This window comes from Pleuronectes platessa, chromosome 5 (assembly GCF_947347685.1).
Source record: "Pleuronectes platessa chromosome 5, fPlePla1.1, whole genome shotgun sequence".
Taxonomy (NCBI): Eukaryota; Metazoa; Chordata; class Actinopteri; order Pleuronectiformes; family Pleuronectidae; genus Pleuronectes; species Pleuronectes platessa.
Genome location: NC_070630.1, coordinates 22,371,470 through 22,398,254, shown reverse-complemented (window position 1 = coordinate 22,398,254; position 26,785 = coordinate 22,371,470). Strand labels below are relative to the sequence as shown.

At 39.3% G+C, this 26,785-nt stretch overlaps 3 protein-coding genes across 4 annotated transcripts; 2 read left to right on the top strand and 1 right to left on the bottom strand.

Moving 5' to 3' along the window:
- The first annotated feature begins 1,641 nt into the window (after nt 1-1,641).
- xaf1 (XIAP associated factor 1) lies at nt 1,642-4,943 on the top strand. Its single transcript, XM_053422526.1, has 7 exons — nt 1,642-1,789; nt 2,487-2,622; nt 2,701-2,757; nt 3,082-3,307; nt 3,408-3,469; nt 3,785-4,054; nt 4,130-4,943. The coding sequence occupies exons 1-7, from the start codon at nt 1,752-1,754 to the stop codon at nt 4,160-4,162; spliced, it is 822 nt and encodes a 273-aa protein (XP_053278501.1). The 5' UTR covers nt 1,642-1,751; the 3' UTR covers nt 4,163-4,943.
- Nucleotides 4,944-9,623: 4,680 nt separating this feature from the next.
- Nucleotides 9,624-13,705, top strand: tekt1 (tektin 1). Its single transcript, XM_053422128.1, has 7 exons — nt 9,624-9,783; nt 9,868-10,033; nt 11,387-11,515; nt 11,673-11,819; nt 11,995-12,220; nt 12,933-13,129; nt 13,469-13,705. The coding sequence occupies exons 1-7, from the start codon at nt 9,624-9,626 to the stop codon at nt 13,626-13,628; spliced, it is 1,185 nt and encodes a 394-aa protein (XP_053278103.1). The 3' UTR covers nt 13,629-13,705.
- Nucleotides 13,706-14,257: 552 nt separating this feature from the next.
- inpp5ka (inositol polyphosphate-5-phosphatase Ka) lies at nt 14,258-26,727 on the bottom strand. 2 transcript variants are annotated; one of them, XM_053422355.1, is made up of 14 exons: nt 26,593-26,727; nt 26,186-26,290; nt 23,750-23,854; nt 23,548-23,656; nt 23,200-23,316; nt 21,584-21,759; nt 21,380-21,491; nt 21,177-21,286; nt 21,042-21,068; nt 19,124-19,355; nt 17,874-18,011; nt 17,709-17,792; nt 17,529-17,633; nt 14,258-17,428 (listed from the first exon to the last, which is right to left on the bottom strand). In XM_053422355.1, exons 2-14 carry the CDS (start codon nt 26,239-26,241, stop codon nt 17,348-17,350), a joined length of 1,452 nt encoding a protein of 483 aa, XP_053278330.1. In that variant the 5' UTR covers nt 26,242-26,290; nt 26,593-26,727; the 3' UTR covers nt 14,258-17,347. The 2 variants fall into 2 exon arrangements, with proteins under 2 accessions (XP_053278330.1, XP_053278329.1); XM_053422354.1 differs by having other exon boundaries at nt 21,042-21,286.
- Between the last annotated feature and the right edge of the window lie 58 nt (nt 26,728-26,785).

Genomic DNA, 26,785 nt, shown 5'->3' with positions numbered 1-26,785 from the left:
AAAGTTAATTGAAATTGGATTATTCTACCAAAATACTTCTTACTGTTAAAATACTTGTGGCTTTAAAGTTTTTTTCTACCGAAATGCCACTTCCTGTCTTTGCTGCTGAGAGTTGCATGTTGATAATGTGTGTAATTAGAATAAGCTCATTGTATAAATAGATGGAATCCTATCTTCTGGCCTTTGCAGTCACTAGATCTCCACCAGATGTTTTAAAGGTTGGAGAGAAGCAACATACAAGAGCAACTACAATAATTGAAGGACAAATACAACACTCTTTTATTACACTTCTTCTTCTTTCCAATCCCTCGGGCAAAATCCTCCACCTCACTGAAATGGTGAAAGGAAAACATAATTTGACAAATATTTTATGCAAATTTCTCAAATAAATTACATTCTGTACATCATGGTCATCAAGTAAACACACCAAGATGTCACATGGCACTACGGTTTCATTAGACAAGTGCACAAATTGGCAAAACGTTTTGCAGCAAGCCAACAGAGAGAAAACTGTTTGTAATGCCTTTACTATCAAAGATACCTATACTTCAACTAACCTTGACTTTGATATTTATTCAAGACAGAGGATTTGTCTTTTAACATTAAACCAATAAGAAGTGATTCAGATTCAGTACTCCCACTTATACTGTCGTCCATCATTCAGGTCTGTTGTCATCCAATTCCCAAGGTGGTGCTGACATGAAAAACACAAGCACTAGAACTGCAGTCCTGAAATTGCTGCCTCCGGCTCTGCAGGAACATGCTGCTCGTCTGTGCTCCCGATTTCTTCTGTGTCACGTGCTCTGTCCACAGTATCATCATGACAATTAAATATAAATATCATCAGCACAACTAAATATGGATATCAAAGTGATTTCCCAATTGCACAATGCAGACAAAAATAATTCCCTCCACTTTACTCCACATATATAATTCAACTCATTATATTATTATTTCATCACTTAATTCCTGAACTGATGTGAGCTCCCCAAAAAAACATGTAGATAAAATAGTAAGACATAAATAATAGGGTTGGTTTAAAAATAACAACAATTAAAAGAAGGTATTAAAAGATAAAATAAAATAAAGAATTTGAAAATTACAATTTAATGAAATAAATAAAAAATTTAAAAATGTTATTATTTCAAATATATAAGAATATGTAGGCCTACTGTACAGCCTATCCTCTGATATAAATAAAGTTGATAAACAGTTTGATGTAAATGTTTGCAAGACATTTAAATCCAGTCAATATTAAATTGTTGAAAGAATCTCTGTAAAAAAATCCCTGTCTATTAGTTTGAAGTATTTGTTATGGATGTCTCACTCGTCCTTTCTTTTTGGTCCAGCTCAAAGCTTCACAAATCCAATTTGCTTTTCTTTTCATACGCTCTGCGTATATTTACAGAACGCTCTCTTTATTCATAACCCAAATACATAGCTCCAAGCCTTCCATTTTTTTTGCATCTTTGTAAACAAGTATCCTTTGTGTAACATCTCCAAATCTGATAATCTGGACTGTTTGCAGTTCTGCCGATGATTCACAGGTAAACTCACAGTAAACTGCTCAATTGAAACCATAGTAAGGACGTTTAGCGATCCCTTGTGGTAGATGCGAGAAACAACAGCATTACAGAACAGATTATTTCACTTTCTGTTTTGGTTGAACACTCAGAACGAAACTCCAACTCCTGCTGTGGATCTTTAAGTGTTTGTGTCGGTGGATAACAGGAGGAAAAACACGCACCTCCATGGACAACACGGGCGGAACACGCACCTGCGGCCTGTGGTGAGAGTTCACTTCAGAATTCACAACAAACTGCAGCTAAAGATCTCTGTGTTTGGGGACGTGTTAGCAGTGAGTGGGGTCAAAATTCGGTTTATGAGTGCTCACAAACTCCTGCTGGGAGCGTCATGTTAAATCGATGTGTATAAGAAATTGAGGGGAGAAGTGTAAATCCCAACGCTGTGCATGTGAAGATCTGTTTATAAAGGGAAAAAAAAGTGTTTTAAGGGAGTTTACCATACGTGTTTCCATAAGAAAGCATCAAGGCTCATGCTCAGTGTCCTTTCACTTTCATATTACCTCCTATCTAACTTGAATTTTTCAAGCAGTTTAGTTTTGACCACAGTGGATATATAAATTTATAAAACGAATAAAACATCCTATGGGAGCCATAAAATGTGACACATTATTTCAGTATTTCATAAAGGGCCTGAAACACAGATGGAAACAAATAATGCTGAGAAGACAGAACTACTGTCCCTTGAATCATGTTGTGTTTTGTGACCCTCAGCAACTGTGACTTCTTAATCCCTTTTGTGAATGAATCCTGTAGACGTAGGTTTAAGAGTCAATTTATTATCCTCTTTCCACTGGGAAAAGAAAAAACCTTATTCCTTACATTGTTTTAGGTAAACACTACGTGCTATATGTTTTTGTTTAACTACAATTTCCCCATTGATATTCTCCTACTTTCTTCAAGCCACAAGGAGGTTGCAGAGGCCAACTTCGCTCTGCACGAGACGCACTGCAGACGCTTCTTATGTCTCTGTCCTGACTGTGATGAGGCAGTTCCTCGAGACCAACTGAACCAGCACAGAGAGGAAGAGCACACTCCGGTACACACACACACACTCACACACAGACACCGACAAGGGTACACTACACTGTAGGTTTACAGCTCTGTTTGTTTGCAGACGAGATGTCCCAAGTGCAACCAAAAGATTGAGCGTTGTCGCCTCAAGGATCACGAGGTGAGTCGGTTGTTACTGCAGGCTGGACATAGGGAGTGCTATACTGTCGCACGTTATTATTTGTCCTGTCCCTGTTTGTCATCAGCCCCCCCTCCAATAATGTAACAGAAATGTCTTTTAGCAGAAAGTCAACATTACAAAGATGTCAATGTTTACCAGGCAGAGAGAGTGTGAAGAAAGATGGATTGTGTTGCACTATGGGAAAAAGTAGGATGTAATGTGTTTTAGGACACACTAGGGATTAAATGCAGGATGTATCTGGATGTTTTTAGATCTTTTCAAGATGTTGTTATTCGCCTGACTCTGCTTGTCCCTGTCTCCCAGTCTGATGACTGTGTTGAGCGCCTGCAGGCCTGTCAGTTCTGTGATCTGGAGCTGCCGTGGAAGCAGCTGGGAGAACACTGTCTGGCGTGTGGGAGTCGTACGGAGCTCTGCAGGGACTGCAGCCGCTACGTGAGACTGAGGGACCAGCAGGAGCACGCCTTGACCTGCCCGGCTGCTGACAATGATGCAAGTCCTCCTCAAACGGCCAGCGCACCAACAAACATGAGTAAGGGGATGAAGGGTTCGGCACAGATATGGTTTACACATTTCAAAAAGCCACCATCTCCTGTAATTAACGCTTGCTCATTTTCTCACCACGGCAAAAGTAACATTTGCCTGCAGCGGATGCATGGGATTTTTTTCTGCTGAGGACATAGAGACACATGAGGTACAAGCTCTTTTCTTCTTAGCGTTTCTCTTGTGAATTATGGGCACAGTTCTTCAAGCTTAGCATAGAACTGTGGTATATGAAAAAACTTGAAAATGATGAAATCCTGTAAGAATGAGTGGGAATTATCCAATACATTTGAAGTAAATGGTGACCTAGACTTCAGACGTAATAAAATGTATTCACTTCACGAATTTTCATTTTTCTGTGAAATATCCCTTTAAGTCCAGAAATCCAATGTGGAGCATTTTCTGGATGGGTTACCACCGGTAAGGCCGTTAAAATAATACCTTTGTCTGTATTTACACAAACCAGCTTGCTTGTATCTCTGCGTCCGGGTGGGACTACTCTGGAAAGGAAAAGAAGAAGCATGAAAAGGAAGAGAGGGAGGATGAGGAGGATAAAGAGGAGGAAGAGGAGTTCCCTGGGCAGGTGACCATTCCTCAGCTAAGCAGCATCTATAAGGCGGCCTCCCTGTCAAACACACCCCACAATGGTACCCTGGGTGAAGGAGATCAAGACCAGATCAAGATCTGTCCCCACTGTTATCTGGCCCTGCCTCTCTTCACACTGCGCAGGCATCAGGTGACATATCTGCATCACACACGATTTGCGTAAACATTTCTATGAAGTTCAAATAATAATTCTCTGTGTTTTCAGGCAAAGTGCAAAATCTACAATCACCTGAAATAAAGAGAGAAGAAGAAATGGATGTGCTGCCTGCGACATCTTTGATCATTATGTCAGTAGCAAAAGATGAGTGTTTGTATTGTTGAAATATGAATTGATTAATGGGCTACATTTTATGTATTTATGTTTAAATCAATCGATAAAGGATTACATTTAGTTTTTATTCTAGTTGACCTTCAGTTTTAGTTAGTGACTGCATAGAGAGATGGTTCAGAATGGAATGATCTGAACTTCACACCGTGGAGAGTATTTTCTGTTAGATGCAAATACAGCTGCTGATCTGTAAAGCTAACCGCCTCCTTCCAAATCACTGACTACAATATTTTGAGCTTGAAACTTCATATTGAGACTCAAGTTGAGTCATTGTGTTTGCAGTCCAACTCTTAGTAGTATTCATGTTTAGAATAAGAGGCATCTGATTGAGCTGATCTAGCTGAAGTTATTGGCATAATGTTTAATGATTCAAGGTTATATTGTGAATCTCTGCCAAGAAGGTTATGTTTTTGTCTGCATTTGTTTGTTTATATGTTAGTTTGTAGGATCATACAAAAACGACATGAAACTTGGTGGAGAGACGGGTTATGGGATTTGGAAGAACTCATCAAAGTTTGGGGCTCTGGGATCCAGGAACCTTTGTTTTTACTTCATTTTATCATTGTGAGAATCTTTAACATTTTCATTGATTTCACGGAAAATAATTTATGAATCATGATAAAAAGAATCAGAAATATTTAATAGACTGATATTTACGAGTGATCCCTTTGAATAAACATTTTTGTATTTGGTTGCTTTTGTTATTATTATTCTCATTATGACACAAATTTAAATCATTTACAAACAAATCATTTCATGCTCCTATGTGCATGCGTGTAACTCGTCGTCATTCTGTCGCCTTTCACACAGGCCTCAGCTCTTTAAAAGAGACAGTCTCCAGCCTTCCTCTCGCCTCTTATTAATGAATATGGAGCTCACCTTGCACTTCTGTAAAGACACTATCAGTGTTGTGCATGAACGAACACAAAAGAACGCGTTCATTGAACACGTTCACTTTTATGAGAACGATGAGCTGAATGCACCTCAATGACAAATAATGAATTTGAACGGTGAACACGTTCATATTGTAGCGTCCTCGCGTATAGACGACAGGAAACTCTCTTTGTGTGTAACTTTATTAAAGTCCAGCGAACACAACACACTTCTCGTTCGTAACTCCGACACTCCTGTCATCCACTACTGTGTTCTTCATTCCCCTTCCTCTTTCACCCTTGACAAACCACTTCTCGTTATTCACACACTTTTAGCGTCTTTTCCCACGATACCCAGGTGCACTACGTCACACAACACAAACTTTCCTTAAAGGGCCAGGCCATACCTGCAACACAACAGCTCTCGGTCTCATACAGTGCCTTGCATAAGTATTCACCCCCCTTGGACTTTTTCCCATTATGTACTGTTACTAACTGGAATTCAAATAGACTTAAATAAACTTTTTCCCGTTTGATCAACAAAACATGCAGAGTACTTTGGAGGTGCAAAATAAATTTTATTGTGACACAAACAATAATGAGAACAAAAAAGTTGACATCTGTTGGGTGCATAAGTATTCACCCCCCTGTGTCAATACTTGGTAGAACCCCCTTTCGCTGCAATTACAGCTTCAAGTCTTTTGGGGTATGTCTCTTCCAGCTTTGCACATCTAGAGATGGAAAGGTTTGTCCATTCTTCTTGGCAAAAAAGATGAAGCTCAGTCAGATTGGATGGAGACCGTCTGTGAACCGCAATCTTCAAGTCTTGCCATAGATTCTCTATTGGATTGAGGTCTGGGCTTTGACTGGGCCATTTTTAGACATTAACATTCTTTAATCCAAACCATTCCTTTGTAGCTCTGGCTGTATGTTTAGGGTCATTGTCCTGCTGGAAGATGAACCTCCGCCCCAGTCTCAAGTCTTTTGCAGACTGCATCAGATTTTCTTCAAGGATTTCCCTGTATTTGGCTCCATCCATCTTTCCCTCTATTCTGAGCAGTTTCCCTGTACCTGCTGAAGAGAAGCATCCCCACAGCATGATGCTACCACCACCATGTTTCACTGTTGGGATGGTGTGCTCAGGGTGATGGGCAGTGTTGGGTTTTCGCCACACATAGCGTTTTGCATTGAGGCCAAAAAGTTCAATTTTGGTCTCATCTGACCAGAGCACCTTCTTCCACATGTTTGCTGTGTCTCCCACATGGCTTCTGGCAAACTCCAAACGGGATTTTTTATGGATCCCTTTCAATAATGGCTTTCTTCTTGCCACTCTTCCATAAAGGCCAGATTTGTGGAGTAGACGACTAATAGTTGTCCTGTGGACAGATTCTCCCACCTCAGCTGTGGATCTCTGCAACTCCTCCAGAGTAACCATGGGCCTCCTGGTTGCTTCTCTGATTAATTTTCTCCTTGTCCGACTCTGCAGTTTGGGTGGACGGCCTCCTCTTGGTAGGTTTGCGGTTGGGCCATATTCTTTCCATTTTCTTATGATGGATTTTATGGTGCTCAGTCCGTCACAGAACAGGTGTATTTATACTAAGATTAAATTGCAGACAGGTGGACCCTATTTACTAATTATGTGACTTGCAAATGTGACTTGTGAATGCAATTAGTCGCACCAGATCTTTGTTAGGGGTTTCACAGTAAAGGGGGTGAATACATATGCACTCAACACTTTTCAGATTTTTGTTTGTAAATAATTGTGAAATCCATGTAATATTTCCCCCCACTTCCAAATGATGCACTATTTTGTGTTGGTCCATTACATAAACTCACGATGAAATAAATTTTAATCTGTGGTTATACCATGACAAAATGTAGAAAAGTCCAAAGGGGGTGAATACTTATGCAAGGCACTGTATACAGATGGCAAGAGAAAGCAGAGAGGGATTTTTACACACTGTCTGATAAAGATTCCGACAGTAAAGGCAAGGGCTAGTGATGGATAAGGTTTCCTTTAACAAGTTAAGTCTTTCATTCTCACTTTCCACCTTAAAACTATGAAATGAACTGAACTATGAACTCGTTCAGAATTTAAATGGTGAACTATGAACGTGAACCTTATCATGTTTACTTGTATGAACTGAATTTTGAACTAGTTCATGAGAGGTGTGAACTTGCACAACACTGTATATATATATATGGTGTGTGTGTGTGTGTGTGTGTGTGTGTGTGTGTGTGTGACGTCAGCTCCGGTAAAATAGATCCGTGTCCGTCCGTGACACACTGTTGCCATAGTAACCATCTGTGTTGTTCTACGGGAGCCCAGAGCAGAGGAGGATAAAAAACGATTTGATTTTGTACGTTTTTTTAAGCCTCACGGAACAAGGTAGGTCTTTGGTGGATGAAGATACATGTTTGTTTCTGTAATGCTAGTAGCTAATAGTTTGAAAACACACGTCTCTGACCAACAGCTAGCTTAACCCTTAGATACACAACATGGGTCAAAAGAGACCCGGCTCTGTTTTTATTTTCTATTTCTTTCCAGTGAATAAATGTGTTTTATCATTTATTATTCTAAGCATTCATTAAATATTTGTTTTGGATTGTCACAAAACGTTATTTTCCTTTTTCCTTTCTTACTTTATAAACAGACTTTTACCAAAAATGACCCATACAGTTTGTATTCACTAAGGAACACCTGTCACTTCACACAGCTGCTTTTGTCCCTCTGCTGTATGAGAGTCTTATTTTACAATCCATTACTAGTGAGAAAGAGAAATATGAACAATACTAACTAGGTGATAGCTAGCTAGCTTATTTTCCGGCTAGCTATCATAGCTAGATCAACAAAATAAAACCTGAAATATGACAATATATACTTAATGGACTGATTGATTTGCTTTAGATCTGTATTCATCCAGAGTTTAAGTAGGCTATGCGAGTTGTGGGTGTGTCTTGGAATCCAGCTCTAATGAATAGAGGAGGTTCCTCTGATGTCATATAATCTATAGAATCGTGTAGGGCAGGGGTTTTCAACCAGGGGTCCGCGGCCCCCTGGTGGTCCGCGACGGCATTGCAGGGGGTCCGCGAAATTTGCTTTGATATTTCAACACATTTCCAGATTACTCTTGAATATCATGAAAAATATTTAAATAAGAAAAATATGTCTAAAATAATATAAAGGGCAGAATTAATAATGAAAATATTAAATAAAACAAAAGAGCGAAAAACAAATACTTTGTAATAAGAAAAATAAATTGGCATAATAGCCAAAACAATTAATTGCAATAACAGTCAACTTTACCACGTTCGCTGGTTGAGAAACAATTTCTTAGGAGAGCTCTAGACACACACACACAGAAGTACTACTCACGCAGTAGGAGGGATTTGCTGCTTGTGATCATGAGGTTAAATTTAAGTAGGCCTCAATTGTTTGTGTGATATTGTATGATTATCATTTGCGACATATTCTGCAGTACTTTGTCAACTTCCCTATTCAGTTGTAGCCCCAGTTTATGTTGATTGTTATTGATCACCGTTACTTTAACGTTCTCTCAACATTTCAGCTACATGTCTGTACATTTAAGTCATGAACTTTATAAATTGAAGTACATATGGTTCTGAGATGCAGTACAACTACAAACTGCATTTTAATTTTGTTTTCAATTCTTAAGCACTGAAAAGCAACCATTTTTTTGTATTTTACAATTTTTTCTAGATTTTTTTGAGATTTTTAAATAAAACCAATATTGAAAACCAAATGTTAAAACTTCCTTCTATCCAGCAGTGGGCCGCGGATTACTTTCTAGTCAGAATGGTGGTCCCTGGGACAAAGCAGTTGAAAACCCCTGGTGTAGGGCATTAATGGAGCTTTCTTCATTTAGGAGGGCGATTCCAAGACCCACAGGAGAAGGCCCCTTTGATGACATAGAATAATAAGCTTTAAAGGAATATAACAAAGTAACACAGAGCCATGAATGAAATCAAACAGGAAATTAATACGGGTAACTTTGGACCTATGTTGTACATTAGAAGGTGTTTGCATAGCTTGTGTATCAAAGGGTTATTAAGTAAAGTTGGTGCTCACTGTATCGTGTGTTTGTTAAGGGTAGGAGGCTAACGACAGCAAGTTTATAAATGTTTATTGGAAGAACTCGTAAGGCCCGTTGTTTTTTAAATCAAACATTTCATATCATTAAGGAAAAACCCTTTCATGGCTGATATTCGTCCACTTTACGGGAAATTACTTAAGCACTACTTCCCAATGACTCTTGAATGATAAACATCTTTCACTTATGTAGACATTTCTAGGAATTTGGCTGTATTTGTTATTTTTATCATCATTATTACAAAATAATTCCCATTATACGTCGTTCGAAGTTTGAAAGTGTGTTAACCTATGACCTGCTTTAACAGAATTACATTTATTGTACAAATTTGACAAAAATGAATATTAATATGTTGGTGGTGAATGCAGGAGTTAAAACTACAGCAACATGGACCAAAGCACTCCACAGCAAACAGCTCCACCTGATCTCAGGAGTATTGAGGTCACAAGGAAGAAGTCAGAGCTCTTCAGCGGAGAATGTATGAGGCTGATCCAAGAGACTCATAAGGCATCTAAACGCATGCATCATAATGACAACATACAACTTGGTGAGTAGGCGACAATGTCTGTGATTGGTGAGGAGGGGTTGATGTTCAGGCTTTATTGCAACGCTCTATTCATCTGCTTCTCAGATCAGAGGGTCAAAGACATCCAGTTCCTGAAGAAGGAGTTGGAGCTGAAGTTGGAGGAGATCATTGAGGAGATTGATAACCTCACAGCGTTCCAGGGCAGGGTGGTGAAGGCGCTGGAGGCCTGCAAGGAGCCTCTGAGGGTCACTACTCTCTGTCTGCAGGAGAGGTGAGGCTGGAAGATGAGGATATTGATTAGCCATAGGAACAATTAACTACAGTGAAGTGATGTAAAAGGAAATAGTGATGCACTTGAGTATTAGGATGTGAAATTTCGCAAAAACACTATTGATTTTGAATTGATAATTTACAGTCAAATACTCTTTGCAGCCTGGTTCCTTTCACATTGTCTTTAAACCCCCAACCACTAGATAGCAGTGTTGACTTTGGTTTTCATATGAGTTTTCCATCCATCCATTCTCTGTACCGCTTGTCCTTCGTGGCTCACGTGGGGGAGCTGGGGCCGATCCCAACCACAGATACCAACTTACATTGAGCGAGAAGTCTATCAGAGAACCAGTTTTCATCAAATTACAATTACATAATTGCCTTGCTCTGAGTATCACAATATATCGTAACACAGCGAGATATAACTCCTGTATCATGATACTTATCCTTATGAAAAATTCTTTCAGATACAGAGATCCAATGTAGTGTTTGGATACTTCCTAATTGTCCCTTGCAGCATATATATCTTTCGTCTTACCGATTTGGAAAGCATCTTTATTTTTCAGGAACTCAGTCTAAAGTTTCTACACAAACTTTTTCTGTCACTGTGAAGTTTATGCATAAATGATAACACGTTATAGGGAAATTCCTGCACCGGACCTTCCTCAATCAATGTAAAGCCATTATGTCACATCTATCATCCCATTCTGTTCTATAGGCTTTTTTATTGCAGATATTTAAATTTGTCAGACACTGAATAACTTTTAATGTGGTACACTTGTGCACCTGAATGGAACAGAGCCATCATTACTGTCATCAGGAGTTGCGCCTATGCGTTTTATGCCATCAAGTCATGATGAAGCATGGTGATGGAATGGTTAACACTGTCGTCTCACAATGTGAAGGTCAAAATTCATTAATAATGAATCAGTTGTTAGTTTTAATCCCAGTTTGGCTGGGCCCTCTCTGTGTGGAGTTTGTATGTTCTTGCCGTGTCTTCATCCCACAGTCCAGATACTTGAGTAAGAATCAGAATTGGGGTTTTATTGACAAGCACGATTACACATGGAATCTACCTGTGTTGTTAATGGTCAATCTGCTGTACGTTTGTGCATTGGCAAAAAGAGAATGGATGCATGGACTGGTTCTTTAGCCTTTATGATCTATGGCTGGATGCTAACAGAGGATGCAGACATGAGACAAATTAAGTTAAAAGCATTTCGTCCATCAGACAACATCAGCAAATAAAGCTTGAATCTAAAGATTGAGAACATTTGTGCATTTTTTTCCAGTTCAGCAGCAGGATGGATATGCAGGTGATAAAAGCGTTATTAATGTATTCTGTTTCCTGCAGGATCAACCGTCCTCCCACTGAGACCCAGCAGGATGAGGTGACCAGAGAGCTGCAGAGGGAGGGGGATGCTGCAGAGGGGGCAGCTACCCTCCTGCAGCGTGTAGTGGAGCAGATATCTGAGCAGATTCGGTAAGAGGGATGGACGAGGTGTGACTGTGCGGACTCAAATGTATGCAAACCTTTTAGATTTTTAAATGTTTATTGTCTTGAAAACCAGCAGGAATATCAAGTCCCTGGCTAGAGTTGACTGTAAAATCAAGACAGAACATATTGTTGTGTGTTCCAGACTGAACCAATCTGCCAGGTACCATTTAGAGGAAGATCTGAAGGAAAAGTATAAGGCTCAGTGCATCGACCACACCTGCACCCTCATGACCATCAATTCTATCAAAACGCAGCTGGATTCCAAAAAAAACAACAGTCTTTCGCCGAGGTGAGCTACGACGATCTTTACCCTGTGAAGGTGAAAATATTTGGAGGATTTGAAATCATTGTCTGGTCTCTCATATTCCCCTCAACATTTCCACACTCTGCAAATGCGCCAAATGAAATGTACTGTACGTTCCAGGTCTTCAAAGGTGTTGGGTTCACATGTCTCCGTCTCTCAGTTCGGCAGTGACTCCTCAGCAGTGGGAGAGCACCTCAGAGATGAACATAGCCAAAGCGGAGCAGCAGAAGACCAACTCGCTGTCACTGCGGGCCTTCGCGGAGTCTGTCCTGGACCAGACGGCTGCTGACATGCAGAAGCAGGTCCAGGCTACAAAAATAGCCTTTCAGCTGAACATCAATCAAATCAAGTCTGCCAAGAACCAGATGGAGGGTCAACTGAACAAGGTAAAGGGAAGAGCAGAGCAGTGGAGGGGTGTGGTGTATATTGTGCAGAGAAAGCGAGTGAGGTGAGAGGAAAAATATTCAGGCAGAAGTCGGCAGATGTTATTATTATAATTAGAGTTTAGTAAAAAATTGTTTGATTTATCATTTAAAATCCTGTTTTCATTTAAAATATGTCAATAAAACAAGTAGGTAGACGTAATAAATCAGAAACCTTTAATTACAGTTACACATATTTAAGTGTCCTAATGTTAGCCACTATAAGCTACTGGTCACACCCAGTCAGTGTCTGTTTTGTTGCTAATGAATTTGAATTTTTTACAAAAATCATTTATTTTGTTATTCAGCCTAAAGAAAGACTTTAAACAGTATTTTAGTCTCAATAGTCAGCCAATGGTTCATGGTGGATGCAAAAATCATCAGGCTGTGTTGTTACAACCTAATAACAACAAACCCAATGTGGTCATAGTCTCTTAGTAATATTGTATGTTAAAAGGTTAAAATATATTTATTAAAGATAGAAATATAATGTGCATTACAAATACATTCAGTTGTTTGTTTTACTTCATCTTATTTGCTCAATAATTTATTTGTACAGCTTTTTCATTATTCATTGGTTTGGTCCTGTTTAGTGTCGAAGTATCAGTAGCTTGATATAAACTTTGTGCAAATGTACCACTGGTTGACCCTGGTGTCAAACGTCCGTCCTCTCTAGGTTCTGTCTGAGTTTTCCAGCGTTCAGAAGATCCGAGAGGATCTCCAGGTGGCCATCACACAGAAGGAAGAGTTCCTGAGTCTGGCCCAGGCCCGGATGGATTTGCGTCACCAGAGGCCTGACAGAGAGCGATGTCACGATCCGGCGCAGATGCAGCTGCTCACTGAGGTCCAGCAGCTCAAAGCCCACATCCGCAAGTAAGACCTGGAACATCCACGTCTAATGTGAAGAGAAGATACATTAAAAACAAGTGAAAAGATGCCTGTGGGAATACACAGATGTTATAGCTGCTAATTTAAAGAAAACTAGTAATAATACAAATAGGAATAAATTATTATATTAAAATGGCAAATTTAACAGGTCAACCATTATGAGTAGAAATATAAAACCAAGGAAATATTGATATTTGATATTTCCTTGATACTTCATTCCTGATGCTGTGTCAACACTTGCTCCTACTTCCTTGCTGTCCTTCTCATACACGCTGGTGTCTTGTTAAAAGATCTAACCAAGTCTCTGTATCTCTCCAACTTCAGACTGGGTGAGGCAGTGGCCCGGTCCGAGGAGGCGCAGTGTGCTCTGGTTCGCTGCCAGCGCGAGCTGCAGGATCACATCAACATGAAGGCCGCCTCTCTCTACGTCGATGAGGTCATCTGCGCCCAGCACAGGGAGTCCATTGTCATACACAACTTCTGAACAGTCAGCAACAGGAGAGCTCTGCACATGACCGTGGTTGATTTCACAATGCAGCATTTATATGAAATTAAGTTTGAATTTTGTGATATTATATTTGTAGTAGTATGATCAAAACTGGGTTTGAAATTTATTTTCTTGATTCTTTTTGATTTGATTTGATTTGATGATTATTTTGGCTCCAATCCTATTAATTAGTTTGTCCCCCTCATTATATATATATATATATCTCTATCTATCTATCTATAAATACACAATCACAAATCTCATTGGTTGAATTCAAATTGTATCTGCTGTTTGATGTAGTTCATTAAATGACTAAAATACGCCCATATTTAATTTAAAGGTCAAGTATGTCGTGTTTAGGTGGATCTATTGGTAAAAATGAAATGTTATATTCATAATGTCTTCATTAGTGTATTATTATTCCATTTCCTTAGAATGAGCTCTATAAGAGCAGATCCTCCTCCATGAAGTACACCATATTACTACACCTTAGGATCATGGTGGTGCAATATGTTGGACTTATTGCACCACCATGCAATAATGGTGTAGGAACATGGTACATATATATACACAAACATACATACATACATACATGCATGCATACATATAACATACACACAAAGTAATCATATATAAGTACTTTAATATCTGCCATACATTTGTTGGTTCTGTTACAGTACATTTCGTTTCATCACTACTTGAGAAAATATGTTTCTCTTTAGTTAGAAAAATAAAATAAAATAAACAACAGCTAATATAATTCATTCCAGCAAGCCAGTAGCATTCAGCAAAAGAGAGCGGAAAGTTCAGAACAGCAATACTAAAAACCAAAATTTCTCCTAACAAGAAAAGGCCATGAAAACCACGCCGTGTTATGATCAAATAATCGTATGTATATTAATAGTACACATTGTTTCAAAATTGAGCAGCATAGTAAAGTACAGTAATTGTAAAGCGACAATCATTTCAAAGGCACTTGCTGAATCCTAATGTTTCTCTTAAAACACACCAATAAAAATGAGTAAAGCTGTCTGTACTTATTTATAACAATCATCAGTGTAACATATCATGGAGTTCTCCATCTGACTGTTATGCCACAAACAGAACTTGGGTGGGAGGGTTACTATAAATCGGAAGAAATGCTGGTAGGTTAACGAGGCAGCGAGCTGAAAATGAGTCATAAGCAATCTTCAAAAAGTCAAAGTTTTATTTTCTATATCTATGTTTCAAGTTCTCCAAGAGCAAACACGTTTATTTTACAATACTATGAGGAGAAAATCTAAACTTATACATATTTTCTTATCTTCCTAGAATCAGTCCACTCACACAGCAAAGTAACAAACTCTACTATTAACATATTTAAATTAATAAACATTTAAAACCACAAAAAGGTCCAGCTTTCAATACACAGCAATCATTTCAGGATAGGAAACATATTAAATTAGATAATCTTACACAAGGAATTCTTCACTTCCATAAATTTGAATTTCACTTAATTTCCGCCCTTAAAAGTTTTTTTCAGTCATTATCTAGTACCAAAAACTACGTCAGTAAAATAAGTGTGTGGGCTCACCAAACTAAAGTGCCATTTCAGTTTCCTCTCCAATTTGAGTGGAGAAGGCCAAGTTTCAACAAAGAGCATAAAATGTCACACACATTTCTCTATGTGATTCACATGTTTTGTAGAAGATCGGGACATTGGACCCATTTAATCCTCATTTATAAGACTCTGGATCCTGGCAGCTGACAGAGCTACCAGCTCCCTGGTGGTAATGAGATATGTGACTGAACAACTTTATGTTCAGTGGTTCTATAAACGTCAACAGTTTGAGGTAACATTCGCTGGTTATAAACTGACTCGATCCTTATTTTAAATACAGCATTTCTTTTTGACAATTCTCTCCCACAGATACGAAGCTCTGATTTCCCCTTCAACAGGAAATCCTTTTTAATCCAAAGATTTAGGACAGACTCAACTGAGCACATGGAAACTTAAGCCTTAACCTAAATCAAGTTAAGACAATCTAGTTACGAGAGTGATTCATGGATACCCACCTCTGAATGTTTGCTAATTCAGCAATGAACGGTTGCTTCAGCAGTGAACCATGCATTAACCTTGTTAGCAATTGAAAACACAAATTGCCAATGGGCTTTGTTACCTTTGCATTTCCCTTTTCCTTTTATTCAGTGTAATAAGTTTGTTCTCAACTTACTTAAACTTCCAACTATTCCTTCAGCCTCATGAAGGCAGCTCTGACAGCATTTGGAAGTCTTCAAACGTTTCTTCATGAGCACAGCCTTTAACTTTGAACTAACGCATTGAACTGTTCACACAAAGCAGCAGGCCGTAACACATCCTACAACACACTTAACCTACTACTTTTTCATTACATCCAACTCAGGGCTTTTCAGTCTAACACAGTGCACCCCCCACAGACAAAATCAAGTGTGAGATGTGAATGAGTTACCTGTAGGCTACAATTTGAGCCGTTTTTTTTTAACGTGGATTTGTTTAAATTTTGAGAAATTAATACCATCAAAATGTATGCTGAAGTAGATTTGCAATGTACCCATTTAAGTTAAGACAAATATCCTGGAGATATTAGGAGTGACTTTGAGATCGAAATTAGAGATGATAGCAGGCGAAAGATATTCCAGATATGAAATATCTGGAAATAAAAGTCAAAACCTGTGAGTCTTAACTGAACTCTTAGTACACTTACAGGCTGAATGAGCTTTATATTTCAGCCAATGACTTACATATAAAGATGGACGACATGACAGTTTTTAAAAGTGGAGCCAAAACCTTAAGATTGCCCCCTGGTGGTTGGCTGCAGGTTACCAACACACACACCCTCCATGTTAGCAGCTGGCAAATGGACCAAGCTAAAAAGTCAAATCACACACCAAATAAATGTTCCTTTAGATGATTTCTATCATTTTAGGTCGTTCTTATCACACTGACGTGTTTCTTTTCAGATAAGTTCATTAGTTATTTGATGGTATAAAACAGGGTGAAATGTTATGATTGACAGCTGAGATTGATTTACAGTTGGACAGGCAGGTATCAGCATGACCTTTCTAGTGCAGCTTCATACTACTGCAAAGACTCTGGCTTTAATTAACGTCACCAGCACAAGATAGCCTCTGTGTCAGAGATATTTTGGTTACATTTTTGTACTATGGGGAGGAACTAGAGTCAAGTCGCCCATCTCAATAAACCATCATTGGTCTCAGCCTTTGCTGAAGCTCCATCTGCAGATTATTTTTATAAACAGGCCGAATACAAAGGTCAAACTACATTAAGTTACCTGACCCCTTCCTTTCACCTGACATTCACTGTGTACCACATTTTAGCCCACAAGATAAAGCTGGCAGTTCTTTGCTCCGGCTAAAGCTAAATTAATTCTAAGTTTCCAGTGTAATGTGCCCAGTCGCAGGTTTTCAGAGCTCAGACTCTTGTTAACACACGTAGAGAGAATGTGACCATAGGAACCAGTTGTACAAAAAAGGTGTACTGACCACAGGGGTGTTAAGTAAACTACTCCAGTAGCATTAGAGAGGCCAGTGGGGCATTTCCTAATCTGCTCTTTCACTGACCGGTGAAGAAGCACAGTTATGAAAAATCTGGTCATAGTTCAGGAAATCCAGGTCCAAACTGTTTCATCTTTACACTAAATCAAAGCTATGACTCCTGGAGATCAGTCTCGAACACCTTAACTTGCTACAATTCTGTCTAGTCTGGTAATCTGGTCATGTAGCAAGCCTTCCTCATTGGCTACCTTGGACTCGTGGACCTAAAAGAGAAAGAGGCAGATCACCCTGGAGCTTTATGAACAAGACCAGGTACTTTGTTAAAATCAGATGTTTAAAAATACTAATACATCATTCACTCACCTTGAATGGTTCACTGATTCCAATGATGCCCCGCAGAGTATTACTGTAGTAGCACAGCACACACTCTCCTCCACGCACAGGGATTTCCTCTTTACTAACATATACCTACAGAAACAGAGACACACTCATTAAACTGTGGGAGGTTTATCGTCGTTTTACTTATTGGTTCAAATCTACTACCTGTATGACTTCCTCATTGAAAGCCACCTCATCGTCTTTGACCCACGTGTAGGTGATGTAGTCTGTCAAACTGGAGAATCCAACCTGAATGTCATAGAAACATTTATGACTCACCTACTGCAATATCACACGCTGGCATTGGTTACCTTGTGTTATTAAACTGACCTTATAAAGTCCAATCCAGTCCCATGAACTGGAGCGGAAGGGCTGCAGAGGGCTGTAAAGGACCATGGCATCAATGTCTGCGCACCATTCACCCTCCGCCTGCAGATGCACGAGAGGAGTCTCGTACATCTTCCTCAGCTGGATGAGTGGAGAAATAATCTTCTGTATTAATACAATTTTAGTTTTGATAGTAAATAAGTTTACAAATTAATCTGTGCAAAGCAAGTGCATGTACATTTCAAGTGGGGGATCTGGAAACAGAATGGCATCGCTAATAATTAGTCAGGAAAACAAGAAAGAGAAGTTAGACAGTCTGATCAAGAGCATGCCAGGTCACAGCCTCGCAACAGGTGATGGCTACGTACATAGAGCCGCTCTGATGTTTATTCAGCAGCTAAACTGTAGGTTTGTGTTAGAGATAACAATGGAAGCTCTGTTCAGCTCTCATGGCTTTTGTAGCTTTGACCTGAATCCCTGCAGTTCGTTTCCCTCCCCTGTGCTATTCACCGATACTTCTCAGCCCAGTTTCAACAGTATTCAGTTTTTGATGATGATAATAATGGTGCAGATCTCAGCAATTACTTTGTTGAGTATAACATCGTAAACAGTAGAAAGAATGGCGAAAGATAGTATTAAAGTAAAACCCCAGTTGCAATATAGAGCAATTATCCTTTAAAATCAACTCCTAAGACTGGGAAAGCACAATAACTAATTTTTCATATTGTTTATAAATCACAGACATTACATTCAAAAGGCAAAACATTGAGACGTCACCTTTGACCACCAAATTCGAATCAGGTCAAGTGAACTTCATTAAGATTTTGAAAAAATTTCCTAAAGGTGTTACTGAAATGTTACGTTCACGAGACCAAACATTTTATTGTGAGGTCGCAGTAACCTTATCCTCTGACCAACAAAATCCAATCAGTTAATCCCTGAGTCCAAGTGAGGACTAAAAAATGTGAAGAAATTCCCTCACGGCTCTCTTGAGATTTGTGTTCACAAAATGCGACGGCTGGATGGACAACCCGAAATCAAAATGCATCGGGCCACTTTTTTTTTTAAGAGATTGTAGGATTCAGTTAAAATAACCCATAATGTATAGGTTCATTGTAGCATAGAGCATATTGGAGAGAGCAACAGTGTGACTTATAGATATTTTAAGACATTTTATAGAGCAAAAACACGTAAGGATTGTTAATTGTATCTTTGTCATTGTGCAGAGAACAGTCAGTGTAACAGGTTCTCACCTCAAGTGTGAAGATGCCAATGACAGGCTTGTGGTCACTGATGGTAAACTCCATGTTGCTGGTATACATGTCCTGCCTGATCCTCAGAGGGTACTCGTCCTCCTCCTTCTCCTCCAGCTCCTTGACCTTCTTCACTACCTCCGAGTTGTCATCTTGTTCATCAGAGGTTAAGTCTTTGGGCCGGAGCCGCCACAGGATCCGGTCTGTCCAGGCAGGTTTGCGTTTCTTCCCACTGGACAGGTGGGCAACACATGACAAATGCAACAGAGAGGAAAGGGCTTCAGTCAGAAAACGCATTCAAAGATGTATAGCAAGAATCACCACTGTTGTCCGGTCCTGGATGATAAATGAGAGAGAGGTGGGAAGCAGAAAAATGTCTAACTCCTAAATAATTATGAAACAACTCTTCCCTCCAGGATAGGCCAATTGGAGTAAGAAACTTTAGTTTCATAAGTGATAACCTGAAAGCATTCAGCAAATAGAGGGTATTTTCCACACTAAGCAATACGAACATTTCTTATAGTTAGTTTATAGTAACTCTAGTTCTGTATTTTTTTATAAATATATGCAGACCAAAGTACTTAAAATAATGTTTTTTGAATGTTTTTGTTGAACATTATGATGCCACAGCTTAGTTGACCTTTGACTGTTTGTCATAAAAAGTCCTAATTTCAAAATGTTATTCCTTTATGAGATTTAAATTAAATCCAAAATGTATTTCCCAGAACTGAATCTCGTTAAAGGACCTAGAAAGACTTCACACTGTCATATATACATTAGTATGCATGATGCTTTGGTCTTTGATTTAATGAATGCACATAGAGACAAAATCAAACAATGTCACATTATGTGACATTGTTTAAAAAGACTGTACAGACTATACAGTACATATTGTTAATGAGCATGCACGTTAGCTGTTATGTAGCAGCTTTTCTGTTTCAACACTTTTACATAAACAACAGTCGGTTAAATGTGGGTTAATGTAGACCACTGTTTGCTATTTAAAGGCACCCCGTAGAGTTCTTTTATGAAATAAAAGTTTCCTTTAGGTTTTGTTTCCCACAAACCCCATTTGGTTAAACCCTTAATAAATATGCTGTACACCTTTTCCACTGCATTTGTTGAGACTTTTTTTCTTTGATAATGTGTAAAGTTTTGCAAACACATTAAACATACTTAATGCCGGATTGTTGTGTAATATAATTTCCACCGGTCATCAGTGAAATAGTCCAAACTAGACATAAAGATAATATTGCTACTTATAGCCACTAGTGGTCATAAACTAAACAGGGTACATTTAACAACAAAATCATCTCCTGAGCTCCTGAATACTGCTTGATCTCAAACAGTATTCAGTAATAAAACAAGCTTTCCAGTCCTTTCTTATCAGGCACAACCTGATATGTGACTGAAAAGGCAGTTAGTTTTTTGCTTGTTGTTTCATCTGGAGCGTGTCACAGATAAAACCCATCCTTGTTAATGTTTAAAAGTCACAACCGATGCCTGTACAGTATATAAAGATGGACAATGCTTCAACAATGAAGTTAACATATCTCATATACAGTAACCTCCATCTTGTGCCTTTTTGACGTAATTTTGAGATCATCATCAAAAATTGAAATAAAATCTTAACGGAGCCACGAGCCCATGAACATTCATCAGTGTGATAAGAACTACATAAATAAAGTTTTCAGTGTGACCTATACTGCAGGCTGCCACTAGGGCGATTCGGATGATTTGGTTTCACTTTTGGAAGCTGTTATTTCGCCCATCTCTATATACTGTCTATGGTTCCCGCAGGAAACAAGTATACTCCTTGCATGTTAAAAGTTGTGTATACGCATAAACTGCAGTGGTTGATTAAATAAAGGGTTAACCTGAATGGAGATTTGGATAAAAATGGACTTTGTGCTCTTACTTAAAGCCAAACCATGTCTTGTAGAGCCTGTGAAGTTGAAAAGAGGTGTAGAGGAAATATATACAAGATAATATTTTAAGAAGCAGGTACTTAAGATGGAGGGGATTAAAAAAAGTAAATTTATGAGTAACTTGCCTGCTGTCATAGGTATCAGAGTTCAAGTCAAACTTGTACGTGGGTTGAAAGTCCAGAGGGCCTTCCTCAAACTCCTGAAGTGTCTGTTCTTTCTTCTTCATCATGATCAACTGCAAAGGACAACACAAACCCAAACGCACCATCCATTAAAGCTGGTGTACAACTGAGCTGTAAATCTGGGGAAGATTCTTTAAGTGTCAAACCTGGTCTTTGCTCCACAGCAGGTTGTAGGTTTGATTGTTGATACAGGTGCGGACAAAGTGCATGCCGTGGTCCTGAATTCGGAAGTTGAGATCTCCGAACCAAAAGACCAGACTTAAGATACGATGAGATGAAGCTTCATATTAGCCATAATGAAAAAATTTTAATGGCAAAGTGGAGATTGGTTATTCTATGCAGCTGCTTACTTGTGGTCAGCAATTCTTGGAGTTTTTTTACATGCAAACGTTTGCGTGTCCATGATGTACTCGAACTCGTCTACTCTCTCAGTGGCATATTTCATATGAGCAGCCAAATGACAGTTGAGGAAACAGAGCATGTGGCCATAGAAAGACAAACGGATGGAAACACCACCTTTGTTCCCCTGAGAGACAAACAGGCAGATATTAGAAACAGGAAAAAAAACGAGTTCTGTTTAAGTAGCATCAGACTTTCCACTTTTAAAGGTCTAGTTAGGAAGATATAGGTGAAATGATCTATTGACAGAAATTTGAATAAACAAAAATAATCCTAGTTATGTTTTCACTAGTGTGTTTCATCTAAATTGAATGAATTGTTGTTTTCTTTAGCCGAAAATAGACAATTTAGATTCAAATTCAGGTTCTCTTTCATGTTTTGAAGTGGAGTGTGAGGTGAGGGGTATTCAGTTGCAACATGAAACTTCACTATTAGATGTCACTCAATTCTACACACTGAACCTTTCAACCACATAAGAAACGTATCAGTATATTTATATATTTACAACTACGGCAAAAAGACATAACTATCAACTTATAACAAGTGCAAAGAACAGCTCATGAGCTACTTTTGATTTTTTTCTAAAAAATGAAGATGAGATTTAAAACATTTACTTCTGTTTCTGTGCTATGGTTTTGACATATTTTAAACACATATTTTATTGCATTCCCTATTAAAAGGGGAACTGCTGGGATAGCACCAGAGATGCTGGGATAGCACCAGAGATAAGAATGAGCATAAGCACGTGTATGAAATATCATCTGCCACTGCAAGCATTTAACAGCCAGTTGTTGTTGTGTTTTGTTTGCTTTCGTAATTTTCTTTCTACAAATAAATCATATATATAAAAAAAAAAAAAGGGGAACTGCAAAAAATGTACACAACACAGTCTCTTTAAAGGGTTTCAGAATGAAGTGGCAAAAAGCCCTTTGTGGCTCTAGAGGAAGCTTCATGGGTGAATTTGGATAAATGGCCTAAAGGGATATCACTTGGGTCAGCATCAGTTGAAGCAGCTTTGACAAAGACAAAAAAGCTGATTAAATGATTAAGTTCCATTGTGGGTAATCTAAACAACAGGCAGGTTTAATTTGGGAGGGAGGGAGAGAGACCAGGAACAGTTGGGTAACCATCATATTAAAGCCGGGTCAGACCGGTTGATATAATGAAAATAATAATACATATGGAGAAAGCAGGAGATTCACCAGTCAGACGTGTTAACAACAACAAAGAAATCTGTATGCTGAGGGGAAGTGCAGCAGGCAGCACTAACCGCAAGTGAGTGGGGGCATTGATGCTGTTTCTAACATTCACAAGATGAAAAACAAAAAGATGTTACTCTATTTCATCCTGAGATATTTGTATTCCTTACGTTTGATTTTCAGTTTTGCATTTAGAAACAACATCAATGCCCCCCACTTTACACGGGAGCTGGCAGGAGAAACTCTGCAGAATATCAGCAGCCACTGACTCTGACATTTGCGTTTTCACATACATCCCCCTGGATAACTTCAGGAGATTATCCAGATTTCAGTGGATATGAAAGCAGCTTGCGTGTGTTGCCGTTTACCCAATATCCAAAAATTCCGGTACGTGTGTATGTGGCCTGGATGTCGCTGATGAAGGGAACATGCTGCAGTTTGGAGAAGAAGAGCAGCAGCAAACCCTGCATTCTGATAGAGGACACCTGAAACACACACATGGCCACACTGAGACTAAACTGCAGCAAACTCTCTAAAGTCAGCATTTTAAGTAAATCTAGGTGATGGTAATAACTAATCACATAACACTGAAATTCTGGCCATCAAACGGTCTAACTTGCCGAAAATGAAACAAAAATAAACTATATGTTCCACTATCTGTACTACACTTCTAATAGGAGTGCAGGTATAAGAGGGTGTTAAGAGAGGATCTGTACCTTAACGTAATTCCGTGGTGCTAAGATTGACATAAACAGATGACTCCATGGATCATTGAATACAACATCTGACACGAATCTCAGTGGCCCTGAGTACACCTCCTGCAAACTAACACACATACACAAACACACAGATTTAATTGTGAGTCACTCTTCTGATACCCAGTTATATAACCAGACGTCCGACGCTGTCGCCACCTACCCGATGACGTAGAGGTCCGGGCTTTTTGGGGAGTTCAGATTGAGAAGCACGGTTACATCGTCTGGAGGATCAGCTGTGGCCACATTCCACGTCACCATGTGAAGCCTGTGGACATGGAAGGAAAAAAATGTACACAGAATTACCCACCAAAATAAGAATCATCAGGAATAGATGGATAATGCCCAATGTACATTCAAAGAGCTTCATTCAGTGTTCCGAAAACCAAAAAGGAGCCCCAGGTGACAGTAAGCTAAACACAGTATAAGCACTGTGCTGCAATAACAACCCAGTCAGGCTGCTACAGTTACCACATAATGAGACATATCATCCTTGTGCATTAACTCATAGAATCCATTATAATTCATTTCCGTGGTCTGAAACACATGTTGGACTGGAGGGGTTCATTTACCAAAGATCCAAAGTGTGTTTTGTTGGCCTGTAATAATTCAGTCCGTTGAAAAAATGAAAAAAAAACATGAAAGAATGTGAAAAATAAATAGCAACAGAGGTTAACCAGAGGAAAGAGGGAGTCATGCACACAACAAACGCACACTATCGCCACCTCCATCATACAGGAAAGACAAGTGAAGAGGTGACATTGGTTCTCCACCTGAAGCGCCCTTTCTTCGGGGTGTTGGCTCTCTTGCCAAATACGAGGAAGGCGTTATCCAGTGTCTTGACCACTTTCTCACGCAGTTCATCTTTGGCGTCCAAGTCATCCACGTAGGTCAACAGCTGGTGGAGCCGATGGCACAGAACCAGCTTGCTGCCCGACGACTGTGTTGTATCGCTGCAGAGGCTTTCAGATCGGACACGTTGTATGTTGCCTAACACCTGATTGATTTCATCCATTCTCCCTCAGGAATCGATGTTAAAAATTCCGGAACCAAAAATACTTGTTGGCAGTGCTACGGTAGAAAAAATTATCCCAAATTTGATGATTGGAAATAATTCTGTATTGCATGTAAGGAATCAAAAGAGCGTCAGTGAACGGTTCTGGTGGCTCCTGTAGAATCAAACCGCTGAGTGAAATGAGAGAAGTCCTGGCTTAAGGATTTGGGTGTTCCACATTTAAAGTGATTAGGGAGCTGGTTCATTATTTGCACAAGTCTTCTTTGTCTACTTAAAACCACGTCTAATCTCACTGTAAAATGTTTCAACATGAGGCCTATTAATAAATTATGAAACCAACTTGCTATTTGAGCATTAAAACCTCTGTCCCTTTGCAGGCTGTTGAGCACCCTCCTAGATGGCAACACATTGTTTTTTTCTTCAAATCCGCATTAGGTGGGTATTATTGGGCAACGTAATCCACCAGCACCAGTCTACGAACATTGTTGGCCAGTTCGTAGACTGGCAGACACAGCAATGTGTGTGGTATTGCAATAGATTGAGGGTTTGAAAACTCTTAAACTCACACATGACAGACTCAGACAACAATAACAGAAGCAATGAGAAATCGCAACAGAAAATACTCCAGCAAACTAAACTAAGGTATAGCGTATAAATTATGTGCCAAACATAAATTTCGCATTCCAGATCTCTTGAGCCCCAAATTACATGGCCATATTTAGGATTCCACCAACCTAACATGTGGATGTGGATCTGCACCAAATTATATCCGCTGGTGGATGCTAACACCTGCTAACATCATCTGGTAGTGGGTAACTTAAATTGTGCAGAAGACCTCAAAACGTACAACGGATAATCACCATAGTGTATTATATATAAAAGAAATACACTCATAAATATCAGTTCTTTAAACATGTCACATTTTTCTCCATTTAGATCCAGGAATTATTCCCTGAAAAATCTACCAAAATGTTGAAAAAAAAATGAAAGTTAAAGAAAGTGAACATAAATTCCTGGGTCTGCCCCCTGATCCAGATCCACTCCTAAATGTAATGGGTTGTGCTCTGACCCATACTGCATCCTTCCACCAAGTTATGTGTTAGTCTGTCCTGTGTCTTTAATGTAATCCTGCTCACAAACAACATACAGACAAACGAAAGCAGAACAAAACATAACTTCCTTAAAAATACCACAATCTGCAATCAAGATTGCACAATTAAGTTAAACTCAACACTGACCAGACACCAGATCCCTTATACACCACGAATCATCTCATGAATGAGCTATAAACCCAGTCATTTTACAGCCGTGTCAGTAGAACAACAGTTGTCTTATGACTGAAGTGGAAATGATCTCAGGCCAAGGTCCATTCACAAACCTGCCATGTTGACGGTACTGCATGTTGACAACATACTGCTGAACTGCACGTCTCTCTAAAGCCAGATACAAACCTCATCTCCCACTGTGTTGTCAGGGAACACGTGATCCAAACGAGATCAAGCCATTTACTGTATCTCTTCTTTTACTGATCTATTAGAAGTTAAAGCACAGGTCTGTGTGTGGTTCACATGAGTGCTCACCAACCTGAAGCTGTGTGTGTCGGTGTCTCCCCTCTCCGGCTGCTCCTCCTTCTCCTCCATCTTCGTCTCAACAGCTGGAAGACGATGACACAAACCCACACGGTGGCAGCTGCAGCACAAACACTGATCAATGTAATATTACTGCTTTTAGTGCCATCACACTAAGTTAAGTGTTAGCTAACGATGCTAACAACTTAGCTGGAAACTCTGAGAGCGTGACAGCTGTTTTGTCCACGCTTGTTATGACAGCGCTCATAACTTCAGCCAAGCTAACTTCGTGAAGCTAAGCTAACATCAACATCACGCCCCGCTGCTGTTAGCCTGTAATGTAAACATTAGCTAACAGCTACACTTTGCAGCTAACTGAAGCTAGCTTCCTAGAATCAAACAGTCGAGCTAACTGTGTTCTACCTGGAGGTGTGAGCTGACTGGTGTCCGCTGTTTATCTGCTTGCCTACAGACGTGTTTTACACATCGACATAAATAGGTTGTACAGTAGCTTCTCAGAGGATGGAAAGTAAACTGAAGTTGCCCCGCCCCTTATCCGGTAAAAACAAAAGATTTGCCTTCAAAATAAAGTTCCCTGCTTTTAAAATAGCCACAC

Excerpts from the sequence above, each read along its gene's own strand:
- xaf1 (XM_053422526.1), top strand. The coding sequence starts at position 1,752 with ATGGACAACACGGGCGGAACACGCACCTGCGGCCTGTG. Across the intron at positions 2,758-3,081 it reads GTCGCCTCAAGGATCACGAG|TCTGATGACTGTGTTGAGCG; the intron begins GTGAGTCGGTTG and ends CCTGTCTCCCAG. Across the intron at positions 3,308-3,407 it reads CAGCGCACCAACAAACATGA|TAACATTTGCCTGCAGCGGA; the intron begins GTAAGGGGATGA and ends CCACGGCAAAAG.
- tekt1 (XM_053422128.1), top strand. The coding sequence starts at position 9,624 with ATGGACCAAAGCACTCCACAGCAAACAGCTCCACCTGATCTCAGGAGT. Across the intron at positions 10,034-11,386 it reads ACTCTCTGTCTGCAGGAGAG|GATCAACCGTCCTCCCACTG; the intron begins GTGAGGCTGGAA and ends TGTTTCCTGCAG. Across the intron at positions 13,130-13,468 it reads CTCAAAGCCCACATCCGCAA|ACTGGGTGAGGCAGTGGCCC; the intron begins GTAAGACCTGGA and ends CTCCAACTTCAG.
- inpp5ka (XM_053422354.1), bottom strand. The coding sequence starts at position 26,241 with ATGGAGGAGAAGGAGGAGCAGCCGGAGAGGGGAGACACCGACACACAC. Across the intron at positions 23,855-26,185 it reads ACCGACACACACAGCTTCAG|GCTTCACATGGTGACGTGGA; the intron begins GTTGGTGAGCAC and ends CCATGTCCACAG. Across the intron at positions 19,356-21,041 it reads AAGACATGGTTTGGCTTTAA|TGGGAAGAAACGCAAACCTG; the intron begins GTAAGAGCACAA and ends CCACCTGTCCAG.